The sequence below is a fragment of the Pipistrellus hanaki genome (genome assembly GCF_964339955.1).
Source record: "Pipistrellus hanaki genome assembly, chromosome: 11".
NCBI lineage: Eukaryota > Metazoa > Chordata > Mammalia > Chiroptera > Vespertilionidae > Pipistrellus > Pipistrellus hanaki.
The window spans coordinates 45,029,778-45,057,409 of NC_140513.1; the positions used below are offsets into that span (position 1 = coordinate 45,029,778).

The 27,632-nt window shown below is 35.5% G+C and overlaps 1 protein-coding gene across 2 annotated transcripts in view; it reads left to right on the forward strand.

Moving 5' to 3' along the window:
- UHRF2 (ubiquitin like with PHD and ring finger domains 2) overlaps positions 1–27,632 on the forward strand; it is a 49,049-nt gene that overhangs the window by 15,491 nt on the left and 5,926 nt on the right. The window contains exons 4-14 of one of the 2 annotated variants that reach the window (XM_084899589.1): positions 9,470–9,688; positions 10,120–10,229; positions 13,031–13,214; positions 14,433–14,556; positions 15,065–15,172; positions 17,004–17,108; positions 19,346–19,452; positions 23,290–23,452; positions 24,128–24,268; positions 26,604–26,700; positions 27,034–27,188. In XM_084899589.1, the coding sequence (XP_084755715.1) occupies positions 9,470–9,688; positions 10,120–10,229; positions 13,031–13,214; positions 14,433–14,556; positions 15,065–15,172; positions 17,004–17,108; positions 19,346–19,452; positions 23,290–23,452; positions 24,128–24,268; positions 26,604–26,700; positions 27,034–27,188 (1,513 nt within the window). The remainder of the gene's footprint in view (positions 1–9,469; positions 9,689–10,119; positions 10,230–13,030; positions 13,215–14,432; positions 14,557–15,064; positions 15,173–17,003; positions 17,109–19,345; positions 19,453–23,289; positions 23,453–24,127; positions 24,269–26,603; positions 26,701–27,033; positions 27,189–27,632) is intronic. The other variant, XM_084899590.1, reaches the window with a different exon arrangement.

The following is a 27,632-nucleotide window of genomic DNA, read 5'->3' on the forward strand; positions in this document are numbered from 1 at the left end:
TTCAGCATGTACCTTTATTTGGTCTTACAGTCCAGTTAACAAAGGTGAATTTGAGAATACTACTCTTGTTAGTGATTTGCTTTCTTTAATTGCTTTATTGAATTTAGAAATCTTTATGTATAAATTTTAGCTCATTTCTGTAAAGAGAAGTAAACTAGAAAACATCTAATAGTCTGACAAGGAAGTATATATTTAAAGAAGAAAAATGCTTGTAAAAGTTTTTATTTATCATATCTTCACTATGAATAATTATTATATTATAGCTAAGCAGAACTGACAGCTTTAAACATCAGAACAAGAGTACCCAAAAAATGTGAGCAAAGTCAAAATGATTTCTAGGTTTTGGTGGGGGGGAAATTAAGACCAAGCCTATTGATCTTCAGTATGAGGACCTAGAAGGAAAGGTTTAATTCCAGAACCCTGGTGCAGTGACCAGTCTGCCCCATTGCTTCTTGGTTGCTACTAACATAATTTACTCAAAACTGAGAATATTCCTCTAACTTTCTATGACTTGCAGAATTCTGAAAGGATGATAATCAAAAGGAGGACGGAAGAAGTTAGACAGGTCTGTGACCTTACCCATTGCTCTTCTGTTGTGTTATAATCACATAGTGCTTAGAAAAATGACTTTACAGATACAAGTTGATTTTTACCTTTTCAAATATATACATTATCCCTTTACATTGGTCTTTCTCAAAAAGATGGTCATCAACACTGCAGATTCACCCAGGTAAGTTATTTAAAATGCAGATTGTTGAGGGACACCAAACCTCCCACTCCCTGCATTGGGTGGGTCTGAAGTAGGTTCCTGGAACCTGCTTTTCAAACAGGTACCTTAGGGGCCTGTTAAATACACAGAGCAGTGGTTCTCTTACAGATTCTATATAGTTCAGGAATTTGAATTTGGTTTGAATTCTAGGTTTTTTGTTTATTTGGTAATTTTTTTTTTAGCTTAAACTCTTTCAGCGTTAATTTTCTCATCTGTAAATATGTGACTTAGGTTCATTATTTCCCAATAACCTTGAAAAGTACCCCGTAATAATAGTTTTTGTTTATTTTTCTTTGATTTTCATTTATTTATTTATTAATAAAGACAGAATATTTTGTAAGTATTTTTAAATGATATGGACTTATTTTTGGCATGGGTATCTTTTAACCTAATTATGTTGTTTCCATTATTTTTAATATAATTACCCAACATTGTTAAGTGTTCTACAAATGAGATTTATTTTTATGTAATATATAAAGTGCTACTCTAAGCAGTTTTAAGTAAGTTATTCTTAATTGTCTGTAAGTTTTACATTTAAGGCATGAAACTTAGTAATGTTATCTATTAGAATAAGAAATGCTTTCTTTTGCATGTGGTATGACATTAAAGATTTGCTGAACTAGAACATGCCTTCAGATAAATGGTATCCTTATAGCACATTAACATCAGGAAACCATGTTTTAAGAGGAAATTTTAGTTATACTACTTTGCTTAGTGTAGTTTGAGTTTTCTAAAATTATTTGTTGCCTTAAAGTCACCTAGAGAAATGTAGTTTTACCATTTTATAATAAACCTATTTTTAAATAGTGTGCAATCAGTTGCCCTAAAACATAATTCCCCAGACTTCACTCAATGATTATTTTATCAATTTATTTTATACCTATATTAGAATAACACCTTGACTTCAAATTCTGAGAACAAGAGGTCATGTAGTACAAAAGAATGAAGAACCCTATTTTCATTCTTCTATACGTATAGGGTTGGCCCTCAGCTCAGTGTAGGTAAAGTTGGCCTTGATACATTCCTATCTCTGTGTTTCAGGCCTTTGGGATATCTTGAGCACTGTTTTAGAAGTTGTTCAAGCTTTCAACACTTCCCAAAATGTTTCATACAGTCTCTTGTACAGTTATTCTCAGCGCAAATGCTGGAAGAAATCAGCTGCATGAACTAGTTTGTACTGGTTATCTTCAACCATATGTTAGAATTCATGGGGGTGATGGTAATGCTGTGTTGGGAACTGCCTATACTACTTAAAATGGAAAAAAGACTTGATTACTACTGTAAAAAGCAGTTGAGCTAATTACAGGTTTTTCATTTTTAAGAATACCAAAACAATACTTTTAAATATATATATATATATATATATATATATATTATTGATTTTTTTTACAGAGAAGAAGAGAGAGGGATAGAGAGTTAGAAACATCGATGAGTCATCGATCAGCTACCTCTTGCACATCCCCCATCAGGGGGGATTGAACCCGGGTCCCTCAGTTCGCAGGCCGACGCTCTATCCACTGAGCCAAACCGGTTTTGGCAAAGCATAATACTTTTATAGTCTTTTTGTTACTAGCTCTGCATAGAATTCTGTGTTCCCATAGATGTGGAATTGTCTAGATCAAGGCTTCTTAAGGACGAATAGGAGACACAGCATAATCAAGGAGATCTTTTTGAAATACGGTAGTCATAGTATGTTATATTCAAATAAGAGCTTTAGTTATATAAAAGCAGACTTTTGTATTTATGAATTGTGTTTCCAAACACACAATTCATAAATTTTCGAATCAAAAATAAAGTTTGAGCACACCTGCTCCTTAATGAAAAGGTTCTGTTTTACAGTATAAATATTGTGATAGAAAATGCACACCCAGTATCTAGAGTATCCAGAGCTCAGAATATAGGTAGAAGAGATACTTCTGTATTCCTGAAGAATATGATACCAAAGATAGAGAAGTAGGAAATAATGGGGTTACCTAAGGGTGATTAGTATGACTGGAGTGTAGGAGGTATATGGTGAGTAGTAAATGCAACTCAAGATGAATAAAAACTTCCAGTTACTAGTAAACAATAAACTTGACAGATTAAGATGCGTGTTTGTCTCCACTCCTTAAACTGTCCTAGAAGATAATTAAAGAAATGAGTAAATCCCCAAGGACAACAAATAGGATAGAAATAAAAGACAGAAAACAGCAACATTTTGGAAGGTAAGCTAATGGATAAATGATACCTAACTTAGCAGGTCAAGAGAAAGCTGAAAACTAAGGATATGAAGCCAACAACAAGCAAGTAAATTGGCACTGAAGAATCTTTGGGAGGCTCAGGCCTTGGATTCACCAGGTACCTTGGAGGTAGGCATACAAAATAAAGCTGAGAACAAGAGGATTGGTTAATTTATATGAAAAAGCATTTTAACCACTCTTCACCCCACTCAAATTGAGGGGGGGAAACAAAAGGAAGATGTATTCAGGAAGTAGAATTCAATATAGGAAATGTTGAAAGGAGGTCCTACTATGACATCTGTGGAATAGGTCTAATCCTACAGCAAGTGTCCAAAGTTGATAGGACAGGTCTTTAAAATATTTTGAAGCCCAAAAGATTAGTAGAGTATCAGAAATATCGGAATTTTACAACTGGCAGAATGGGGGAAAAATTAACCATGGGTACACAGAAAACTAAGCAAGTTGGAACTCAAAAGAACAGTTAAGCATCAACAGAAAACAAAGCTATGGAAGAAATGACATGTAAAGCACATTTCATTATTTAGTTGTGAGTAAATCTTAGTCTACATGTAAAAACTTTTATTAAAAATATTGATTTTTTTTTAGCCAATACCGGTTTGGCTCAGTGGTAGAGCGTCGGTCTGCCTACTGAAAGGTCCCAGGTTCGATTCCGGTCAAGGGCATGTACATTGGTTGCGGGCACATCCCTGGTAGGGGGTGTGCAAGAGGCAGCTGGTCGATGTTTCTCTCATCGACGTTTCTAGATCTCTATCCCTCTCTCCTCTCTGTAAAAAATCAATAAAATATATATATATATATATTTTTTTTAAAAAAGAGGTTTAAAAAATTAAATAAATAAATAAAAATATGATATTTTAGCCGAAACTGGTTTGGCTCAGTGGATAGAGCATCGGCCTGCAGATTGGAAGATCCTGGGTTCAATTCTGGTCAGGGGCACATACCTTGGTTGTGGGCACATCCCTGGTGGGGGTGTGCAAGAGGTGGCTGATCGATGACTCATCAATATTTCTGTCTCTCTGTCTCTCTCCCTTCCTCTCTGTAAAAAATCAATAAAATATATTTTTAAAAAATATTGATTTTTATAACCAACTTAATTTATACTGTTAAGAGCAAGAAAAAGTTTGTCAGTGAAGGAGCATGTGCCTAGAGCCAAATGATCAGAATTTTTAATCATGTTTCTTCCTAAACAACTTATTTCACTTTTGTGCCTCTTATGTAAAATAGGGATAGAATAGCACCTACCTCTTTCCTAAGAATTGTTAGCATATGTGAACACTTAGAGCAGGGTCTTGTGTTGGTAATTATAAGAGGAAGATGGAGGCAAATGAACTGAACATGTGGGATGGGTAGAATAATAGTTGGAAGTCAAAAACAAAGTACAAGAGTTACTTAAAAATATAGAGGTAAATAAAAGAAATAGCTTAAGAAATAGCATTGAAAATGATTGCATCTGGAGAACAAAAATCAAGTGTATGAATTTATTCTAAGCCTTGAGTATTAACTCTTTGAATGTTATATACATACAGGGGGAAACTGCAAAAAGTAGAAAGTAAAAAGTATCTTTTGTTTGGATTTTAACTTGAGCCTCAAAGCATTTTGTTTTTATTGTAGAATTCTTTAAACTTATATAGAGGTTGAGAGAACAGTATAATGAACTCATCACTCAGTTTCAAACATTGTGAACTCCTGGCCATCTATATCTTAGTATTTCCAAGCACCACTGGATTATTTTTAAGCAAGTCCTAAACCTTAACCTCATTTCAACCAGACATGACCTTATGTATGGCTTTAGTATCTATGGTGGGTGCACTGCTCAAAACTCCCTTCTAGAAAGAACTTGCTGACCAGCTGCAAGAAATGAGTGCAGTCAGCTCACTTTTAGCCAGTGTTTGATCAACACTACACTCGGACATCCTCCAGCCAGTAACTAAACATGGCAGCAGTTCTAGGGCATGGCAGTTTCTACCCGCTGTGGAACTGCTTGGTCAGTCTCTGGACCAAAGTTCACCATTGGGCCAGCCAAGAGTGTCAGGCATTCATGCTTTTCAAAGCCCAACCTCTTTCTTTCCTTTCAAAGTGACAGTCCATCATGATAAGGGCTTTTGCTACCGAGTCCAGTTCTTGCTAATTTTCATAGGTTCGTCTTTATTTTGACATCTTAGAGCATTCAACTGACAAAATAGCTAAAAGCATTCTTTTTAAAGTGCGTAGAAAAGACCTAACATATTAGACCTGAGACTTTTTGAACTTGACTTTTAGGAGGATTTTCTGAAAAATCCCTGATAAAAATGGTTCACCATGCTTAAACTGTTTGTGTGAACAATATGGTTTATGCCGAACATCTGCTTCTGGATGTCTGGAATTTTGGTATGTGCTGGGCCTCCATGACTACCCCCTTAAAAATATTGGAAATTCTTTTTTTTCTCTTTTAAAAACATTTTAAACTGATTTCAGAGAGAGAGAAATATCAACGATGAGAGAGAATCACTGATTGGCTGCCTCCTGTGCCCCCCTACTAGGGACGGAGACTTCAACCCGAGCATGTGCCCTTGACCAAAATCAAACCTGGGACCCTTCAATCCCAGACCGACGTTCCATCCACTTAGCCAAACCAGCTAGGGTGGGAATTCTTTACTGTGCATCCCTGGTATTTCACATGGGTTGTTATAACTTGTTGCTGGACAGATTAAACATGTTTTAGTGTGACTCCACTGGGAGAGAAGTCTTTGACTTGTGCCTGTTTTCCTCTGGACAACACCCCATGTGCCTTTTTGCTTTGTTGATTTTGCTTTTTATCCTATCTCTGTAGTAAATCATAGACCTGGGAACAGACTATATGCTATCTTGTGAGAATGAGTCCTGTGAATTCCCCTAGCAAATCACTGAGCCTGAGGATAGACTTGGGGACCCTAACACATTAAAAACAAATCTTACAAGAAATTTATGAATCCTTAATACAAAGTAACCAGTCAATGTTTAGACTTCCTTAATTGTATTTAAAAAAATATATGTTTACGTTATTAAAGATCAAAACAAGATCTGCCCATTTCATTCAGTTGAGTGGTTAAATCGGATCCTATATATTACTCCCCTTTTATTCAGTTTTTCCATTTTGCCTGGACTTTGCTGATTATATTTTTTTAATGGTGTTTAACATGTTTCTCTATTAATGTTAGTTTCCTGGAAGCTAATACTTAATTCTAGAGGTTTGGTTGGGTTTAAATTATATTATTTGATAAGATTAGTTGAGAGATGGTGTTTACTTATTGTATGTCTCTGGGAGGCACATAATACCTGCATTTCTTTTGTGGTAAAATTTTAGGTGGTGTCAGCCTGATTGATCCATCATCCACTGTAAAATTTGCTACCAACTTTTAATGACTTTAGCAGTAATAAATCTTTACCTAGAACTATTATTTCCATAGAGTTGCAGAAATGGTGATACCTCCTTCTATCTTTCCTTCATTTATTAGGTGTTATTTTTTCATAAAGAACTTACCTCAACCAGTTGGTTCATACAGGAAAAATAGGATAAATGAATGATTCTTGAACTTTTTCAGTGTTCAGAATGAGTACGTTTCCTAGCACTCTCGAGAGGTTGGCCAGTGAGATTTTTATTTCTTAGTATCATGAACTAATGGATTTTAACATTTGTATTAATCTAACTCGTGTGTGTGTGTGTGTGTGTGTGTGCGTGTGTGTGTGTGTGTTTGTGCGTGCGCGCGCGTGCGCGCACGCCCCCAAATTATCCCATCTCTAGGTTATGAGAGCTTCTTCATGTTGAACCTGACATAATAGTTTATTTAGAAAATGTTTTTATTGACTTGAGGTGGGGGGAGGGGGAGAGAAGAAGGGGAGAGAAAGAGCATTTCCAGAAAGAAACATCTTAACCCCTTTACCATTTTCAGCCCATCCCACAACCCACCTCTCCTAGGACAGTTGTCAATCTGTTCTCTATCTACAAGTCTATTTCTATTGTGTTAGTTTATTTGTTCATTAGATTCCACATGAATGAAGTGGTATGGTACTTGTCTTTCTCTGTCTGGCTTATTTCATTTACCATAATGTGCTCCAGGCCCATCCATGCTGTCACAATGGGTAAGATTTTATTTTTTATGTCTGAGTTGTATTCCATTGTATAGATGTACCACAGCTTTTTTGTCCGCTCATGTACTGTTGATGGACACTGGGCTTGTTTCATTTTGCTTTTTATTTTTAGGGATTCCTCACATTTTGTTGATTGTTTTATAATTATGTGAAACATTACATGGTTCTATAAGTAAATCTGTAAAACAAAACAAAAAAATTAGGGGAAACTGTCCCTCCTTGTTCCTCCTATAATTATATATATAAATTTTTTCACATTTATTTGTATTTCCCCTCACATTCATTAGGGAGAAAGTAGCATACTATAAACACTGTTTGCATCTTGCTTTTTTTTTTTTTTTTTTTTAATATAGCTCTCCATATATATCATTCCATAGCAGATAATACATTCTTTTTTTATAAGAGCATAATACTCCATTATAAAATTGTATCTGTTATTTTAAGTGGTTTTTCTATTATGGACATTAGAGTGTTTCTAGTTTTATTATAGACGGTACAGCTATAAATAGCCTTGTATATGTTTCTTTTTATAAGGATTTCTGTTTATATTTGGGATGGATTTCTAGAAATGGAATTCCTGGGTTAAAAGGTAAATATATAGACAGTTTTTCTGGCTTTGCCCAAATTCCCCTCTACAATGGGACAGTACCATTTGTACTCCCATCCATCGGTAATATATGAGAATACCTGTTTTCCCATAGCCTATGAACATATTGTCATCAACCTTCACAAAATATTTTAAGTGGATCTGTGTTTCAGAATCTCGGGCAAAAGTGTGATATGGACTATAAGGTGTGATCCTAATAATGGAGCTATGTTGGGCCTTAAGAGATTTAGAGAAATGCAGGTCTTTACTAAATGGGTATAGTTTCATTAAAAAGTGTTGAAGGTGTCAAACCGGTTTGGCTCAGTGGTAGAGCGGCGGTCTGCAGACTGAAAGGTCCCAGGTTCGATTCCGGTCAAGGGCGTGTGCATTGGTTCCAGGCACATCCCCGGTAAGGGGGTGTGCAAGAGGTAGCTGGTCGATGTTTCTCATCGACATTTCTGGCTCTCTATCTCTCTCCCTTCCTCTCTGTAAAAAATCAATAAAATATGTTTAAAAAAAAAAAAAAGTGTTGAAGGTATAGCATAAGAAGGACCTAGTAACTAAATGGAAACATTAGGAGAAATTGGGGATAACTCCTAAGTTTCTGGGAGTGTGAAAGATTTCCTCTAGAAAAGGCTGAGCATTAGCAGATTATGGGAATTCTATCTTGGATAACTTGGATTTCAGATGCTTCTGAGATGTGTGTTAGAAATGTAGTTGGATATATGAATCTGAAGAGGAAATTTTGAGATAGACTAGAGCTTTTGAGTCGTCACTTTATATAGTAAGATTTTTGTGTAGATGAAGATACCCAGGAAAAGAATAATAGTAATATTTGAGCACTTTCAAGTTGACTTAAGAGTAGTTTATATTCCCCTTCCACGTTTATTTTTTACATAGCAATTGACATAACATCTCTTTTACTAGAATTAGAAAAATACACTTCATTTTTATGACATTATTTCTATGTAGAGTATATATACATATACTGTATAATATAATTCTGTTCTGAACTAGTAATTTATTTTAGTGGGTTTGAATTTTTATAGTGTGAGAGAGTGTAGATTTCTTCATGGAACTTAGGCATACAATGAATGTGTTCCAAAGCTTATCTTTGGTTCGGTCTCAAGCATCTTCTTGATAGAGTTAGAAGATAACCCTAAAAAAAGAGAAGATGCTTGAGACTGAACCAAAGATAAGCTTTGGAACACATTCATTGTATGCCTAAGTTCCATGAAGAAATCTACACTCTCTCACACTATAAAAATTCAAACCCACTTATATTTTGAACTAGAGGCCCAGTGCACGAAATTCATGCACTTGAGGGGAGATGCCTCAGCCAGACCTGCGCCCTCTCGCAGTCCAGGAGCCCGGCTTAGGGGATGTCCGACTGTCACAGAAATTAACTGGGTTCATGTTCTTATTATATTTGAAAATAAATGGCAGAACTGGAACTGGTTCCAAATTCAGGAAGAGGTCAGCATCTACTCCTATTAAAGTAAAATTCTTAAACTTGGGTTAAGAAAAGGTGGAGAAAGAAGAGCTTGTGTGTTATTGTTGTTTTACTACCCCAAGTTAGCAAAGAATGTTTCACTAAGTTTTTAGCAAGAATTATTTATTCTGGCAGTTAATATCATGAATAAATATTATTTAATTACCATTAAGAATAATATGACTAGGTTTTTCTATAGGTTGCATATAATTTTAGTCTTCTTTGGCAGTTATCATAAGCACTGCTCTGTGATTCTTCTCTTCCTGTCTTCTCAGATATCCGGAAAGTGGTATTGTAAAAGTAAATTTGAAGGATCTTCGACCACGCGCTAGAACCATTTTGAAATGGAATGAACTGAATATCGGTGATGTGGTAATGGTTAATTACAATGCAGAAAGTCCTAGTAATAGAGGACATTGGTTTGATGCAGAAATTACTGAATTGAAGACCATTTCAAGGACCAAAAAAGAACTTCGTGCAACTGTTTTCTTGGGGTAAGACTCTCTTCACTGTTCTAGCATTGCTGCCGTTGGTTCCCTAATGGTTTCTGTAAAATTAAGATCTGCCTCCTTTATGTATTGCTTATGCTTAATACTTAAAAATTAGGAATGTAATTTTTAAATATTAAGCACAATTTTTTTTTTAAAGGGGGCATCTATAATATGAAAGATGGAAAAGGATGCTTTTAAAAAATTCTCGAGATTTTTTTTTATTAAGAATGACCCTTAAATCTTTATAGCAACTATAACTAAAATCCCAATTAGTAAATAGACAAAGTTCAGTGAATTTTCACACCTGACTTTGAATTATAGTTTGCATACTCCGGTTTCTCTTCAGATCGCATAAATCTTTCGCCTTTTAATTATAGCTTGCATATGAGTGTATTTTGCTGGCAGAAGTTAACCTTTCTTCCTTTTTCAAACAGGGGTTCCGAAGGAAAATTAAATGACTGCCAGATAAAATATGTAAATGAAATCTACAAGATCGAGAAACCTGGGGCCCATCCTCTATCATTGGCAGATGGAAAGTTTTTAAGTATGAATTTTTTTCTGGGCTTAGACTACATGTATTGTACGTGATTGGCATTTTAATTGGCCAGGGAATAACGTAAAGAAATATAAAACTTAGCCCGTACAATTTTATTTTTAAGACGAGAGGCCTGATGCACTAAGATTCGTGTAAGAGTGGGCCTTCCTTCCCCTGGCTGCTGACAGGGCCTTCACTCCGCCCCTAGTAGTCTTTCTGCCTTCCCACACTGCCCAGAGGCCCCAACCGGCTAGGGCTGTGCAGAACACTTGTGTCAGATGCAAGCATCCCAACCCTGGCCCCTTGGCGCCTATATATGCAAATTAACCCACCATCTTTGTTGGGTTAATTTGCATATTCCTGATTGGCTGGTGGGTGTCTAGAAGGAATAGTCCATTTGCATCTTTCTCTTTTATTAGTGTGGATGGCAGTTTTAAGATCCATTTTGGTCTAATGGATTTCTCACATGATAAATTTTTTTTTCAGAAATATTTTCTTGGTGTTTATTGCCATTTTCTCTACTATAGGTTCTATTAAAAAAAATTCTGTTTCAGTAATTTTATGGCCATCCAAGATTAATTTTTACTAATGAGACCTATTTTTAAAATACACATAGGTACACCCAAAAAGTCTTATAGTAATGGTCATAATACCAAAAGTTAATATTAAATATCAATATTAGACCAGTAGAGCCTAAGAATAATAGTGCTGACCAATCCTTGAATTTCTGGGAGGTAATAAATGAGATTTATGTAATCATTAAAATGTATCCCTACCTCTTCATTGTACATATTTTACTTGCTTAATATCATGCATCTAGTTGGTAACAGAGGTATGACTAGATTCTAGTTCACTTATGATTCAATTGCTGTCGTTCCAAATAGATTACAGTGTCTCAGACTCTAATTCTGGATTTTTTGTGGAGAGCAATCCATTGATTTTATGCCACTTGTCAGTGTCTAATATATTCTGGGAAAGAATTGTTAAAGACAAGAGATCCTGTCTAACCTCTTCTTACCCTAATTGTGCAAGATTATAAGAAAAGAACTTTAATAGATCAATAAGCAGACTTTCATGTTACCTATCTAGACCCTTCTAATTTTTTGTTTGTTTTGTTATTTCTCACCCAAAGATATTTTTTTCCATTGATTTTTAGAGAGAGTGGAAAGGAAGGGGAGAGACGGAATGAGAAGCATCGATGTGAAAGAGACACATCAATTGGTTGCCTCCTGCACATGACCCGACCAGGGCCGGGGATTGAGTTTGCCACCAATGTACGTTCCCTTGACTGGAATCAAACCCAGGACCCTTCTCAGTCTGTGGGTCAGTGCTCTATCCATTGAGCAAAACTGGCGAGGGCAGCTCTTCTAATTTTTTAATGATGCAATTCTAATAGCATATCTAGCTTTTAATTAAGAGCCTTAACACATTGATCACCAACCTTTTGGACCTCATGAACCACCAGTGGTCCGCAGACTGCTGGTTGGTGACCGCTGTGTTAAATCATACTCTGTATGACTATTTGTATGGTTATATCTTAAGAAAAAAGGTAACTTGATGAGTAAACCTACTTAATGTAACTTAGTTTTTCTCACGTCTTTGTTTCCTCCCACTCAGTATGTCTCTGTGTGTGTGTGTGTGTGTGTGTGTGTGTGTGTGTGTGCTCTGTTTAATACTAATCACTTTATAGCTACAACTTTGCACTTGTGTGTAAAGAAACCATATCAGAGCCACATCCAGACTTCCATTGACTCACTCCCCAACCAAAAATCTAAACATTCCTTTTGGGTTTGTTGTATTCCAATACTTAGGTGTTAAGCTACCTAGTGGAAGTGGAACAAAAATATCTTTATTGACAAGAACAGGCAGCTTTTGGTAAAAAAGTTAGCACTAAAATCAGTAGCCTTTTCTCTTCCTTCTTCCATCCCCTTTGTCAGGTATTTTTCCCCATTTCCCTTATATTGCTAGATTAGTTTTAATATGGTAAATTTCCTTTAAAAATATACATATTATATAAATTCAAGTAATATAGAACTCCCAGGAGGTGCACACTAACAGTGTATGTCATTTTAGACATCTTCCCCTATATAATTTATCTTTGTATATTTAAATAATTTTGTAGGTTTTTAAAATTATTTCCTTTTTGAAATGTGTCTTCCTCTATATTAATAATTCTTGTAAACTGACATAAAATCTATCCAACTGTTCTTTTGGTTAACATTTAATATTAACTTTTGGTATTATGTCCACTACTGTAAGACTTTTTGGGTGTACCTATGTATATTTTAAAATTGTAAGGAAACATTTTGTCAAAAGGTGTTTGGATTTAGATAGGGAGGGGGCAATAAATGGTACTTCTTAACTTGCCAGAATTTTTAATCAATTGATAAATTGGATTTAAAAAATCAACTGAGTTAGAAATGCCACTTATTCAACAAAGTATTGTATTTTCCTTGAAATTGTAAGATATCTTATGGTACCCTAGTGAGTTCACTGGATTGGTGCACATTTGGGAAACCATGCATTTAGTCAATATAAATTTTTAAAACAAAAGTGCATTATCTCCATGATTGAGTGTAGTTAGACTTATTACTGACACATGCCTGGGCCCCATCCCTGAAAATCTGATTCATAAATCTAAAATGAGACTCGGGCACTTATTATTAAAGTCCCATACTCTGATTATTCCTTATAGTTCCTTTTTCGTCATTAAAAAAAGCTGTGTAGTATTTTTATGAGGTTTTCTTTAGAAGATTCATAGATATAAAAATGATTTTAAGACTAGGCTTGCTGTATTGTGTTCTTATTAGGGAGAAATGAACCTGAATGTAACTTTTGTCGCGGAGACCCAGATAAAAACTGCCGTGATTGCTCCTGTCGTGAATGTGGTGAAAAACGGGACCCAAGCATGCAGCTTCTTTGTGATGAATGTAACCTGGCCTATCATATTTACTGCCTGAACCCACCTTTGGATAAGGTCCCTGAAGAGGAATGGTATGATTATCAGGGGTTTTTTGTTGTTACTATGTTTAAAATTTAATGTGAAATAGATATTTGAACCGCCAAACATAGATTTCCAAAGTACATAATGTATATTAAAGTACTTAATGTATTAGGGTCTTAATACTTTTATTCAGTTATTACAACAGCTTCTGAACTGGTCACTAGCTCCATATTTAATCCCTCCTGTCTCTGCTCCAATACGAAGTCTATATTCTAAAGACACATGGCATTTCTAATCACTCTTAGCATACATACAACACTGATGTATTTCCTTTATAGCACTTAGCTAATATAAACATCCTTAAATACTTGTTATAATAGACTATACATTTTTCGCTTGAGAATTCTAATAACCAATTTATGGGAGATGTAGGAGTTGCATACATAGTTTAATGTTCAGTCTAGAATCATCTACTAGGTGAATAATTTCCATTCTCGGGGTTAATGATAAGATGATTCTATTTGAATTGGGCAGCTGTGTCTGGCTTTTGAACTAAATTTGGGAATTTATGATATTAAAATATTTTATGTTCTCTAAGAGAGTGACAACTTTTTTGTTTTGTTGTATTGTTGCTTTTACCAGACTAAATCATGTAAATATTTTGAAAACTTTAATACTTAAGTACCAGCTCTATACTATACACTGATTATAACATCTTAAAACTCATTCTGACCTACAAAGGCCATTATTTTGTTATCAGAGGCCTGGTACATGGATTCGTGCATGGGTGGGGTCCCTCAGCCTGGCCTGTGCCCTCTCACAATCTAGGGATTGGGCTTAAAACCCAGCAGTCGGACATCCCCCTGAGGGGTGTAACAGTGCTGAAGCAGCAGGTGGTTGGGGAGGACCCCCAGCCAGGGCCGGGCGCAGCTCTGCTGATGTTCATCCTGGCCTCGCTGCACCTGCCGCTGCTGCCACTGCCACTGCCACCCAGTAGCGCTGCCACGGAGACGGGAGAGGCTCCCACCCCCCACAGCTGTGCTCACCAGCCTTGAGCCCACTTCTGGCTGAGCCACGCTCCCACTGTGGGAGCACACTGACCGCCAGGGGGCAGCTCCTGCATTGGGCGTCTGCCCCCTGGTGGTCAGTGTGCATCATAGTGACCAGTCATTTAATAGTAACAGCCGCTTGGGCTTTTATATACAGTATATAGATTGGCTTTAATATAGTATTATCATAATTCTTTTTTTTTTTTTTTTTTTTTTAAGGTATTGTCCTTCCTGTAAAACTGATTCCAGTGAAGTTGTAAAAGCTGGTGAAAAACTTAAGATGAGTAAAAAGAAAGCAAAGATGCCATCAGCTAGTACTGAAAGCCGGAGAGACTGGGGCAGGGTAAAGAAAAAGTCTCCCTTTTTTTTCCCCTCTAATCATAATATTTATAATAACTCTAATGTAAGTTATAAGGTTTCAATAACAGCAGTAATGGTATAAATAGTACTCTTTTAAGTATCAGAAATATTAACAAATAATTATGTTGTTTAATGATATTAATTGCTAATTTATAATTATTCCTAGAGGCCTTGTGCACAATCGGGGCCGGGGAGGGACCACAGGAGGGCTCCAGGGCTGTTCTGGCCCATCTTGCCTGGATCCCAGCAGCAAGCTAACTTGGAATATCTGCCCCCTGGTGGTCAGTGTATATCATAGCAGCTGGCTGAATGAACAGTCAGACACTTAGCATATTAGGCTTTTATTATATAGGATAATTGTTCATTGAACTTAATTTGAATTGTTTTATATTGTTAATCATATAGTTGGGTTTATATTCACAAGTATGGGATTTAAGGACTTAAAGGTTTAACATAACTGATTTCTCAAATGGCTCTTCTGTGACTTGTAGGGAATGGCCTGTGTTGGTCGCACTAAAGAATGTACCATTGTTCCTTCTAATCATTATGGACCTATTCCTGGGGTTCCAGTTGGATCGACTTGGAGATTTAGAGTTCAGGTATTTTTAAAATTGGCTTAGTGGAAAGGGTAAAATTGGATATAGCTCAAATTGTAAAAACGATCATTGCCTGTTGATTATAAATACACTAACTTACATAGTTACACATGGCATTCAGTTGTTATAATGCAAGATTTTCTGTTGTAATGTGTAGGCTCTTCCCCAGAGTTTGACATTTATCATGAAATTAGCCTAATTTCATCATTTTAGCCTTCTCATCATTTAATTTTACTCACCCTTTGTTCCCATTTTCTATTCATCAGAGGCAACCACTTTAACATTTGAGTTGTTTTCTTCTGGATTTACCACATTATTTCCCAATAATGTGTTTAAACTGCTTTTGTCTTCATATATTACTACTTTTATTAACTTATGTAGAAAATGAATAGTTAAACACACTATCCTCCCATCCTTGCAATGGTTAAAATAATTTTGGCTAAATCAGTATTCAAGGTTTATAATATTATGACTTTGGATATGTAAATACAGTAAAAAATGTTATAAATACAATATCATGAGATATAAATATAATAAAAACACTCTGTATTTTTAGTTGTTTTCTAATTTGCTTTGATGTGTGTGTATGTGCCTGTCACTAATTCATTTCCAAATTCTAAAAGCCCCACTAAAAAGATCTAAGATGATTTTGAGGTTGTTGGTCTGAGCAACTAGAGGGGTGAATTTTCCATTTAGGAAATTGGGGAAGACTCAGAAGAGATGTATTTTCTTCAGGATTGGTGAGGTTGGGAATCAGGTGATCCTATCTTCTGAAGTACCTGGTGTTTCCAAGGACTAAATCCAGGTTCTATTTCCCATACCAGCTTCTCATGGCTGATATTGCCTCTTTCCCTAGTCCACTATTCAGGCATGGATTTTAGCTCCTTTTAATCTGCTAAGAACAGTTGTATGTTAAGCAGATGAATTACAGTGCTTCTCTGAGGGAGTTGAAGTACACAAAGATGTGACAGTCGATTTAGTGAGACAGTTGTGAATGTAAATGGAAAAAATAGTAGGGCATTGAAGAAGTAAAATAGCATGAGTAAACTAAGAAAATGGGTAGCATGTTTGAGTAACATTGAGTAGTTTTGGTTCAAACATAGAGGCTCCAGGAAGGAGAAGCTGGAGATAAGAAGATAGTAGTCAGATTGAGAAAGGATAATGTGTAATACTTAAGTTGGGTGCCATAGACTATCAGACAATTTAATATATTTTAAGCAGTTGAAAATTAAAAGCAGATTGCTTCTTAAAAGGATCATTCTGTTTCTGGGGGTAGATTGAGTTTGAAGAAACAAAACTGGAAGCTGTGAAACAGGGTCTTTAAGTATTAACAACTCAAACTAGTATTATAACCATGAAAGGAGAAAAAGATAGGTTTGGGAGATCGAATCAGCAGTATTTGTGACCAAATAAATGGTTTTGAACAATAAAGGAGAAGATTGAGGCTAACATGACCTTTGCCTTTCTGACATGGCTAGGGAACAGTGGCATAATCAAAAACGAAAAATAAGAAGGGAAGAGATCTGTAGCACTGATAGAAAGTTCTTGTTTACCTGAATTGAGCTATTATTAGCAATAGACAAAAAATGATTACTTAATGATTATTTTGAAACTCAGAATTCTAAGCTTGAGCACTTTTAGGAATCATCAGTTTAGTACCTAAGGAATATATATTTGGGAGATGTAAAGTTATTGAGCAAAAAGTAGAATTCTGGGTGACAGTGCAGTTTTAATTGGAGGCTTTTAGGTCCAAAGGGTATATGTGAAAGCATTTTGTAAATGTAACAGTTAACTAAATGTTCAGAGGTATTTTGAGACTTTTTTTATTTTCTAGGTGAGTGAAGCAGGTGTGCATAGGCCCCATGTTGGTGGAATTCATGGCCGAAGTAATGATGGAGCTTATTCTCTTGTCCTGGCTGGTGGATTTGCAGATGAAGTAGTAAGTCATGCTAAAACCTTATACTTTATTTTTAGAATAGGTTTTGATCATTCAGTAAAATACAGAAGTTGTGTCTAGAGTATATCGAATCCTACCTCTTTTTAGTGCAATATTTATGCCGAAATGGTTCTCTACAGGTTATAGGGTAAATCATTTGACAGTATTTGGTCTTTGTGTTATTTTGATATATATGTAATCAGTTACCATATTTAATTAACTGGTTATTGCAGTGAAAATGCATTCCCTGTAGATCTCATTTTTAAATTAAACTTGTAATTTTGGGATAACTAGTTTGACATGTAGCATTAGAAATAGTATAAATATATTTGTGCTCTTTACCCACTTTCCCTCAATGGCACATTTTTCAAAATTATAGAACAATATCACAGCCAGGATATTGGCATGATACATTCAGAATGCAACATTATTTTCCTTACCACAAGTATCTCTCTTGTTGCCCTTTTATAGCCACATATACTATATCTGTTCCCCCAACCCCTTCAAAACCCCTGGTATCCACTAATCTGTTTTTCATTTCTAAAATTTTTTCTCTTCAAAAATCTCTATAAGTGGAATCATATAGTATGTAACCTTTGGAAATGGCTTTTTTTCTTTCTTTTTTCTTTTTCTCAGCATAATTCTCAAACGATGGCATGTATCAATAGTTCATTCCTTTTTATTGCTGAGTAGTAGTCCATGATGTAGGTATACCACAGTTTGTTTAACCATTCACCTCTAGAAGAACATCTGGGTTATTTATTATGAATAAAACTCTTAACATTTATGTACAGGTTTTTGTTGTTATTTTGCTGATATAAGTCTCCAATTCTCTGGGATAAATGCTCAGAAGTACAGTTGCTGGTTGTATAGTAGTTGACATACATATCTTGAAATTATAAAGACTCTGTAAGAAAACAAACCAACTAAAGTGGAATCTCTTCAACATATGTTTTTAGCAATTAGTAAGTTGTTTTGATCTGGGCTCTGACCTTTGTGTGTGAGACCTTGGCCAAATTACTTAACTCCACTAACTTCAGTTTCCCAGGTGTAAAATAGAAAAAATAATATAATTTTATGTCAGAAAGTTATTGATTTTTTTTTCCTCTCTCCCCCTCAAGTTATTGATTTTTAAATTAAGTAATTTATGTAGTCTGGGCATATAATAAGGATGCATACAGTTCCGTGATCTGGATCAGAAACTTGTCTTAAATATATGAAACATAAACCTATAATTATAAAACTAAAAATGAGTACCAAGTTAAAGTTAGATGGGTATTATCACTTTCTTTTTTCCCCATATTTTGAATATATTTACTAGTTAAACATTTGTGGAGAAAAAGTGCTAATGAAGTGTCTTATGCCATTTCTAAGTTTATTAAATAATGCAAAGAATAATTTAGGCTTAGAGATTGCCAACTAAGATATATCTGGAGATGTTATATTTTGTAAGCATTTTCAATCTTTTGACCTTTTATTGTAGGCAAATCATATCTACAGAAATAATATATATATAAATATCCTATATAATAAAAGGTTAATATGCAAATTGACCGAATAGCTCATCGCAATGACGTGCACTGACCAGCAGGGGGGTAAACGCTCAATGCAGGAACTGTCCCCTGGTGGAAAGTGCACTCCCATAGGGGAAGCACCCGCTCAGCTAGAAGCCTGGCTCACCGCTGGTGGGAGCCTCTCCCACCTTCACGGCAGTGCTGAGGATGTCCGACTGAGGGCTTAGGCCCACAGGGCTCCCAGACTGCAAGGGGGCACAGGCCAGGCTGAGGGACACACACACACAGTGCACAAGTTTCATACACTGGGCCTCTGGTATAATAAATAATAAATACATAATAAATGTGTTATGGAGAATTTTTTAAATGGTACTCCAAGCTAATATTGATAAGATTTTTTTAATAACACTAAATTAAATGAAATAATATTCCCAACCCATAAGAGCTAGTTTTGTAATATTCTATAGATTATTTGATTATGTGTATATTATGAGAATTGCTCTGTTTGGAGGTGTGTAACTTTAAAAAGAGATGTTTAGGTTAAATATATACTTAAAAGTATACTATATATAAGATTGCATTTGAATTGGGCCTTATTTTGGTAGATACCTTGGGAGACTATGTCAGTTTACAACATCCCAACTAGTGTTCTGACTTTGAAACAAGAATTGATGAAATTATACTTGGGTTTAGGTGTCTTAATGATGAAGAAATCTTCTCCTACAGGACCGAGGTGATGAATTCACATACACTGGGAGTGGTGGTAAAAACCTGGCTGGTAATAAAAGAATTGGTTCACCATCAGCTGATCAGACATTAACAAATATGAACAGGTACTCTTTATTGCTAGAGTTTGTAAAGACTATTTAGAATTAAGACTATAATTTATAACTTAGACTGTAGAGGAGAATCTTACGTTGAAAGTTAAAGATCTAAAATTAAAATCCCATTACCTGATTATATAATTGTTCTCAAATCCTAACTTATTTCTTCAAATTATTATTTTTAAAATGACATATTTCCCAATCTTAATAACTGTACTTTGCATTTGAAAACATGTTGAATCCTTTGGAAGCAAGAAGCCTATATAACTTAAGTAAAATCGAGGACAAGGTGGCTTATCAACTATCCCATAGGTCAGAATTATGTTCTACTGAACGTAGATTTATCTTCTTTTTTTTCTCTTTTAAACTTTTTAAGTTGATTGTTAGAGAGAGAGGAGGAGAGAGGGAGAGAGAAACATCAATGCCTTCTGCATCCCCCCTGCCTGGGATTGAGCCCACAATCCGTGTCTGTAATCCCTTTGGTGCACGGGACAGCACCCAACAACTGAGCCATACTGGCCAGGGCCACAGATTTATTTTGCACTCCCCCCCCCCCCCCCCCACACACACACACACTTTTTTTTAAAGTGACAAAGTTCTTATTAGAAGAGACACTAATGTGGGACTGGAAGCCACACTTATGCTCTTAAATAACACATCAGAATTAAACTCGGTGTTTTTAGGATTTATAATAAGATTCTTTTAAATGTTAGAAGAATGTTTATTTAGTGACAAAAGTAACCTTTTAAACTAAATGCTTGTAAGGCATTACAAAAAAGCCACCTTATGCTGTCCTTAATTTTATAGGAATATAATGATATTCTAGCTTCCATGGGAACAGAAAATTTAGTAACTTAAAAATGTTTTCTTTCATAAGTGCTTGCTAATATCAGTAATAATAAATTCAATAACCCAAACCATGATACAGCAACAACTACTTTATAACTTGTCATGTTGATAATTTGTTTGTCATCATTTCATAAAGTTTAAATTTTTTATATTATATTAATATAATAAGAGTATTTTGTGGGTTGTTAAGTAAAAGTATTTTTCACTTTCTTGAGTCTAAATCACTCGGTTTTATATAGTGTACCCATAATTTCTGATTACCATGTGAAGTAAAGAATATACCAGTATGATTTCAAGACTTTGTTGAATACCAAGTTATATAGATTCTGTTTTTATGTCTTCCTTCTATATTATTTCTGGCAGTAGGATTATTTTACTGAACCAGCAGAGGAGACAGACCAGATTTGCTGGTGAAACATTCCTGAGGCAGGAGTCCAGTCCCTAGCTAGTCTCCTTCCAGCAATACACCAGCTCTTTAGGGGGAGTGATATTACAAGTAGTTAGATTTTATGTGTTTTTGTCAATTAAAATGTACCTCAAAATTGAAGAAGGCTATTCCAGGTTATCAGATCTGAAAATTATATTTTCCCTGTAATAATAGATTACTTTGTTTGAATGAGACTTCTTTCATAACTAGCTGCACTTGAAATGTACACAGTAAATCCTTTTAAGTTTTTGAAGAACCTAATAAGTTTACCATGTTTATAATCTTGTTACAAAATTACTGACAAGTAGTAAAAATGTTTTAAAAGGAAGATAGTGAAAATGAAATATTAACTCAAAACACTTTAGGACTGATATATTATAGAGACTCAAATATCCATTCAGTTAATTTATACAGTAAGCTCTGAGTACGCCTTATGATTCATTGTAAAGACCTTTTAGGCAAAGGTACCTGTATGAGCGTGAAAACTAGGTGAAAGGCCCTTAGTTCTGACCTACAACATACTTTTTCCTGACTAGTATATAATCCAATTCATTTTTGTTTCTCTGCTAAGAGGTAGTTTGATACCTGCTTTTTGCTTTTCAGAAGTTTGTCCCTATTTCTTCTAAAACTCTTGCTCTTTATGAAACTGAAAGGTTAGGGATAGCAAGGTAACCAGGTCAGTTAGAGACAACCAATTGAGCTGTGGATAGAGTAGTGGGAGAACCTTGTTTTAGTTAGTTTCATCATCTTGGACTCTTTTCACATACTTGTACAGCCTGGTACTTCTGTGAAGCTAGAAGTGAGTTAATGCCAGCTAGTGGTGGCAGTCATTATGACTGAAGGAACCTGTCAGCACCAAAGCATTGCACTCATTAACATGAAGATAGTAGTTATCTTTATGTTAGCTCTTTAAGAAGATGAAGTATGTATTGAGATAGATAGCCCATAAAAATGTACTAGTCATTGGCTGTGTTTTCCTCTACCTCCCAGAGGAAATGTATCTCCCTTTGAGATAAAAAAAAATAACAATAAACTTTATAATATAACTATGATCAAGATATTGTTTTTTTTTTTAATCAAGATATATTTTAGTAGGAAAAAAAGGGGGACATCTGTAATACTTTCAACAATAAAGATATATATTTTTTTAAATATATATTTTAGTAGATTATCTGCTATTTTTTGAGCATGCGTAAAGAGAACTCTATCCTGAACAAGTATTTGTAACACCAGATTGTATGTGTATGTATTTTTTAATATTTATTTATTTACTTAATATATTGATTTCAGAGAGGAAAGGGGAAGGAGAGAGATATAAAAACATTAATAATGAGAGAGAACCCACAGCCTGTGCGTGTGCCTGGGAATTGAACCATGCTTGACTTCCTGGTTTATAGGTTGATGCTCAACCACTGAGCCACGTCAGTCAGGCTATGTGTTTGTATTTTTTACCTGATGTGTTCTCAGTGGTTTCTTTTCACCTAAGTTAGAAAGTAGGTGTCTTAGAGAAAAAAAATACTAATTTCTTTTTTTTTTTTTTAAATATATATATATTTTATTGATTTTTTACAGAGAGGAAGGAAGAGAGAGCCAGAAACGTCAATGAGAGAGAAACATCGACCAGCTGCCTCCTGCACACCCCCTAACGGGGATGTGCCCACACCAATGTACATGCCCTTGACCGGAATTGAACCTGGGACCTTTCAGTCCGCAGACCGACGCTCTACCACTGAGCCAAACCGGTTTCGGCAAAAATACTAATTTCATATAGATTCTAGTTCTCTTTTTTTTGGCAGGAATAAGTTCTCCCAAGAAAGACCTAACATCTAGTAACCTTACTGATTAATTATTACTGAGTACGCATACTTAGGAAGCTTAAGCTAAATCAGCTAAAGCTTAGTTTTCCTGCTTGTTCATTTGTCATCAGTAAAATGCACTGATCTTGAGCCGTCAGAAGTCTTTATTATCATGACTTACCACAGACACTTGAATGCTTCAGTTTTATTTAAACTTATCTTCTTACTGGAGGTTTTTAAAGGATATTCTCATATTGAACTTGTTCTTAATATTTTCTAAACTTTAAGGAAGCTTTGTTATCTGGAAAGCGGACCTAGAGAGGTCATTTGTACATTGTTGACAAATGTATTTTTCTGGGTTTCTTTCTACATTATTCCAGTGATTTACTTCACTCCCATATCAAAAATAACTATTACAACAATCACTTGCTTTAGTTTTCCAACTTTTCCCTTCCCTCAACAAACGTTATTTAAAGAAAATTCCATGTATTTCTAGTTGTTTTCTATTATACGTGGCACAGATGTTATTACTTTCAGAAGAACCCTACAGGCTATCTGAGAACCAATCCCCTGGCTTGGGGATGACATCAGAAAACTGATTTGTCTTCTCTGCTGGTGGGGGAAAGCATAATCCTATTATCTGGAATAATATGGAAAGAATCATAGAATCTTAACCATCAGGTAAGGCATAATTCACCTTTTAATTGAGCTACTGATGTGATTATATACTTGGAGAAAGATTACTTGGTATAAAGACTTTGTTTTATTTTTTAGGGCATTGGCCCTAAACTGTGATGCTCCATTGGATGATAAAGTTGGAGCAGAATCTCGGAATTGGAGAGCTGGTAAGCCAGTCAGAGTGATACGCAGTTTTAAAGGGAGGAAGATCAGCAAATATGCTCCTGAAGAAGGCAACAGATATGATGGCATTTATAAGGTGCTCTATCTGGCATGACCTCTTGTTAGTCATTCTTCCTGGGCTTTTAGGACAGGGTTACCACCGGGAACTACTGCTGTGGGCGGGCTGGAGGAAACAGTAGACTATCTTAGTTGATTTTTCTACTTTTTCTAGATATATAGCAGATACACAAAGTGACCTTAATTTTGATACTCTTAAGACTTAATTTCAAGACCATAAGGACAAGGCTATATTTGGGGTTAAGCTTTTTATAAGTGTATTCTCTATGATAAAACCACTTAAATAACTTGGCCATTGTAGATCTTGATTCTTATATAGCTTTTGGAATGAGTTTAATTGTAATCAATTTTTAAGCAGCCCTTTAAAAATTCTAAATAGGTTGTATTCTTTGTTTAAAAAATAGAGACATTTACTGTCATCATTTCTATATACTGTTATGCAAAATTCTATTAATGAGCATAATCTTGTTAGTATTTTGATTTTATAGCAATCTATACTTATATAGGAACTATCTTAATAAGAAATAAGGTCAAAATAATAATTTGAATATTCTTAATTTATTTGCTACTACACCAAAAGAAGTATCTTTTGAAGTTGCATTTAGTTTGGGCTAGTTTAAACCACTAATAGGATGACATTATGAATAAGTTTACACTTTAAATCTCAAATTAGTACTGAAATATTATGATTTAGGTGGTGAAATACTGGCCAGAGAAATCAACAAGCCATGGATTCTTGGTTTGGCGTTATCTTTTAAGAAGAGATGATGATGAACCTGCTCCTTGGACCTCAGAAGGAATAGAACGGTCAAGGAGATTATGCCTACGTTTACAGGTTAGGTTACATTTGTCTAGGCTACTTGTATAGTCATAAAAATGTAACCCTACTATTGACATACCTTAACACTGGATATAACCCACAGCAGTTGATCAATGGATGGTAAGGCATAAGAATGAGATCATGCAAATATACAGAAGGAAAAGCAATAAAAGGTAGCATCCTAGTTTCAAACTGCCTTCAGACCAAGAACGTGCTTGGGAAAAGTTGGGCTGGTCAATGAAAAGTAAAGTATTTCCAATTCAATATGGAATTGACTTAAAGTATGAGGGAAAGGGATACATCAACTTTTTAGATATAGGAAGCCTTGAAAAGGGATGTGTATCCTAGATGGCATAGGGGATGTGTCTGGTAAGGGAATGGGGGAGGTGGCTTGTTAGAGTGGTCTGCTTCTCACTTTTCCTCACCCCTTTTCTCTCTTCCCCCTCAAAGCTGCTTCTCTGTTCTGTCACCTCCTTTAGTGTTATGCCTTTTTTTCCCCTTTGCCCATGTCATCTGTTAACTCATATAAGACTTCGTTGGTTTTGTGTACATAGTGAATAATATGGCTACATTCCCCCTGCACTGCCTAGACTTTGTCCCTGACACTGACTTCAGAGCATGGTTTGAGTTCATCCGCCATCATTCCCCATTGTTGTGCTTTCTGTAAAGACTACCAGCTTTATCATTTTCCCTGGCTCTGCCCACACTGCATGTGTAGGGGCTGAACTATGGGGCAAGTGTCTGACCACCCAGGCAGGTGAGTGTGTGTCTTTTAGTGCAAGTCTGTATCTGTTTTTGTTTTCTTTAAAATCATAGAATTTATTGTTTAAATTAGACTCATCAGCTGCTAAAATAACTGCCAAATTACAGTTGACCCTTGAGCAACATAAGGGTTAGGGGCATCGAACACTGCACAGTCAAAAAGCCATGTGTAACATTTGATTCCACAAAATCTTAGTACTAATAACCTACTGTTGACCAGAAGCCTTGCTGATAACATAGACTGTTAACACATTTCTTGTTTGTTATATGTATTATCTATAATAATAAAAGCATAATATGCTAATTAGACCAAGTGGCCATTCAAATGAAGCCAGGGCTGCGAGGGCCAAGCCCCTTGGATGACTTTCATGCACCAGGCCTCTAGTATACTATGATATATTCTTACAGTAGAGCAAACTAGAAAAAAGAAAATATTAAGAAAAATCTGAGAAGAGAAAATACATTTATAATACTATATTTAATGATACTATGAGTTTACATCATCTGTTTATAAGATGAATTATCTGTCAGTACCTATATCAGTATTTTCTTACATGATACAAGGCAATATGTGTTATTAACAGTAGAGATAAAACAAAAAGATAATGTGAAAAAGAAATTTATATCTATTTAGAGGTATAACAATTCATATAATAAAATCTCCAAAAAACTTTCTAATATATTTATTGAAGAGAATTTACATATAAGTGGGCCCCCACACAAACTAAACCTGGGCTGTTCAAGGGTCAACTCTAATTCTTTTTGTAACTAAATTTTTAAAAATCTTTTGTATTTTTAAAAGACTTTCTTAGATCCATTGTTCATCAAAGAATGTTCTAAATAGTTTAGACATAAAACTGAGTGGAAGCATATAAGCCTGTCTACTATGATGAGTTAATGTATCATTGATGAGGCTTGAAAGATATTGAGCTTTAAAAATGAATATTATCACAAAGCGTGTCACAAACAAACAAAAAACATAGCCAGTAAAATACAAGCATAATAGGTAGAATTTATTTCTTAAAATTTGATCTTTGGCTGATAAAGAATTCAATGATTTAGTGGTATGAAGTATTCTAAAAGCTTTTATTCCCCTTTCCCCTAATTTTGAGAGAGAATTTGGCCCTTAATGTTTTGGTGGGTTTTTGTTTTGTTTTGTTTTTTAGATTGGCCCCACAATTTAGTGTAATCCCATCTATGTGAGTACCATCTATTGTGCTCTGCGGTTGATCTTCACATATCTTCATATCAAGATTTCACTTTCCTTTCTTCCTCAAAATTTTCAAGCCACCTAGTCACACCTCCTGTAAACTTCTCTCTCCTGTTTTGGATCTGTAACTAAGACCACTGTATTATCAAATGGAATTTCTTAACAATCAAAACTACATGGTTTTACACTGAATTTGGGATTTTAATATTCTTCTGTTCTTTAATTTTGTTTCTTTTAAATGTCTGTTTCCTTTATATAAAGTCATTTAGTTAGGGAAAGTATAGATTCCTCTCTCCCTTTTTAAATTTCTCACCAGGACCTAGAATTCCCCTTCTCTGTGAAGCTTAAGTCTACATTGTACTTTTTCCCCCCCATCAGTATCCAGTAGGTTACCCTTCGGATAAGGAAGGGAAGAAGACTAAAGGACAGTCAAAGAAGGCAGGGGAAACCTCCAAAAGGCCAGTTCCAGATGATGGTAGGTAATGATTACAGAAAATAGATCCTAATAATATAATTTCTAATAAAGAGAAACATTAAAAGACTAACTTGAGAAACTTGTAAGAAATTAAAAGCAAAGTGAAGAGGGGTGGTGGCAAGGCAGTGGAGGTGGGAGCTTTTTTTATTGTATTTTGATAGTGTCACAACCAAAACAGCAGCAAGTATAGTATTCTACACTCCAGAGGAAGTTAGATGCTGCTTTATGCAGGTTATCTTTGTGCTAAACTTTACTGGAGCCAGTTAACTAATATTCCATAGTTCTGCTTAGAACCACTTGTACATCTACTGATACATTTTTAAATTAATCTAGATGCTTGTGAAAGTGCCTCCAAGGTGTGCAAAGCAGATTCAGCAGAAGCAGTTGAGGCTTTCAAATTAACCCCTGAACAACAGCATCTAATCAGAGAAGATCATCAAAACCAGAAGCTATGGGATGAAGTGCTTGCTCATCTTGTGGAAGGACCAGTATGTAAAGATTCTTTAAAAATTATAATTACATGCCTTTATTTTTCAACTTTAAGTATAGTTGACAAACAGTATTAGTTTCAGATGTACAATATAGTGATTAGACATTTATATACTTTACTAGAGGCCTGGTGCACAAAATTCGTGCACGGGGTTAGGGGGGACCAGTGTCCTCAGCCCAGCCTGTCCCTCTCCAATCTGGGATCCCTGTGGGATCAGGCCTAATCCGGCGGTCATACATCCCTCTTGCAATCTAGGACCACCGGCTTCTAACCACTCACCTGCCTATCTGCCTAATGCCCCCAATTACCCTCCCATGCTGGCCTGGTCATCCCCCAACGGCCCTCCCCTGCCCCTATCTGCCTCTGCCTTGGCCCCCACCAACATGGCTTTGTCCTGAAGGAAGTCGGATGTCTGGAAGATGGCCATTCATCCCGGCCTAAT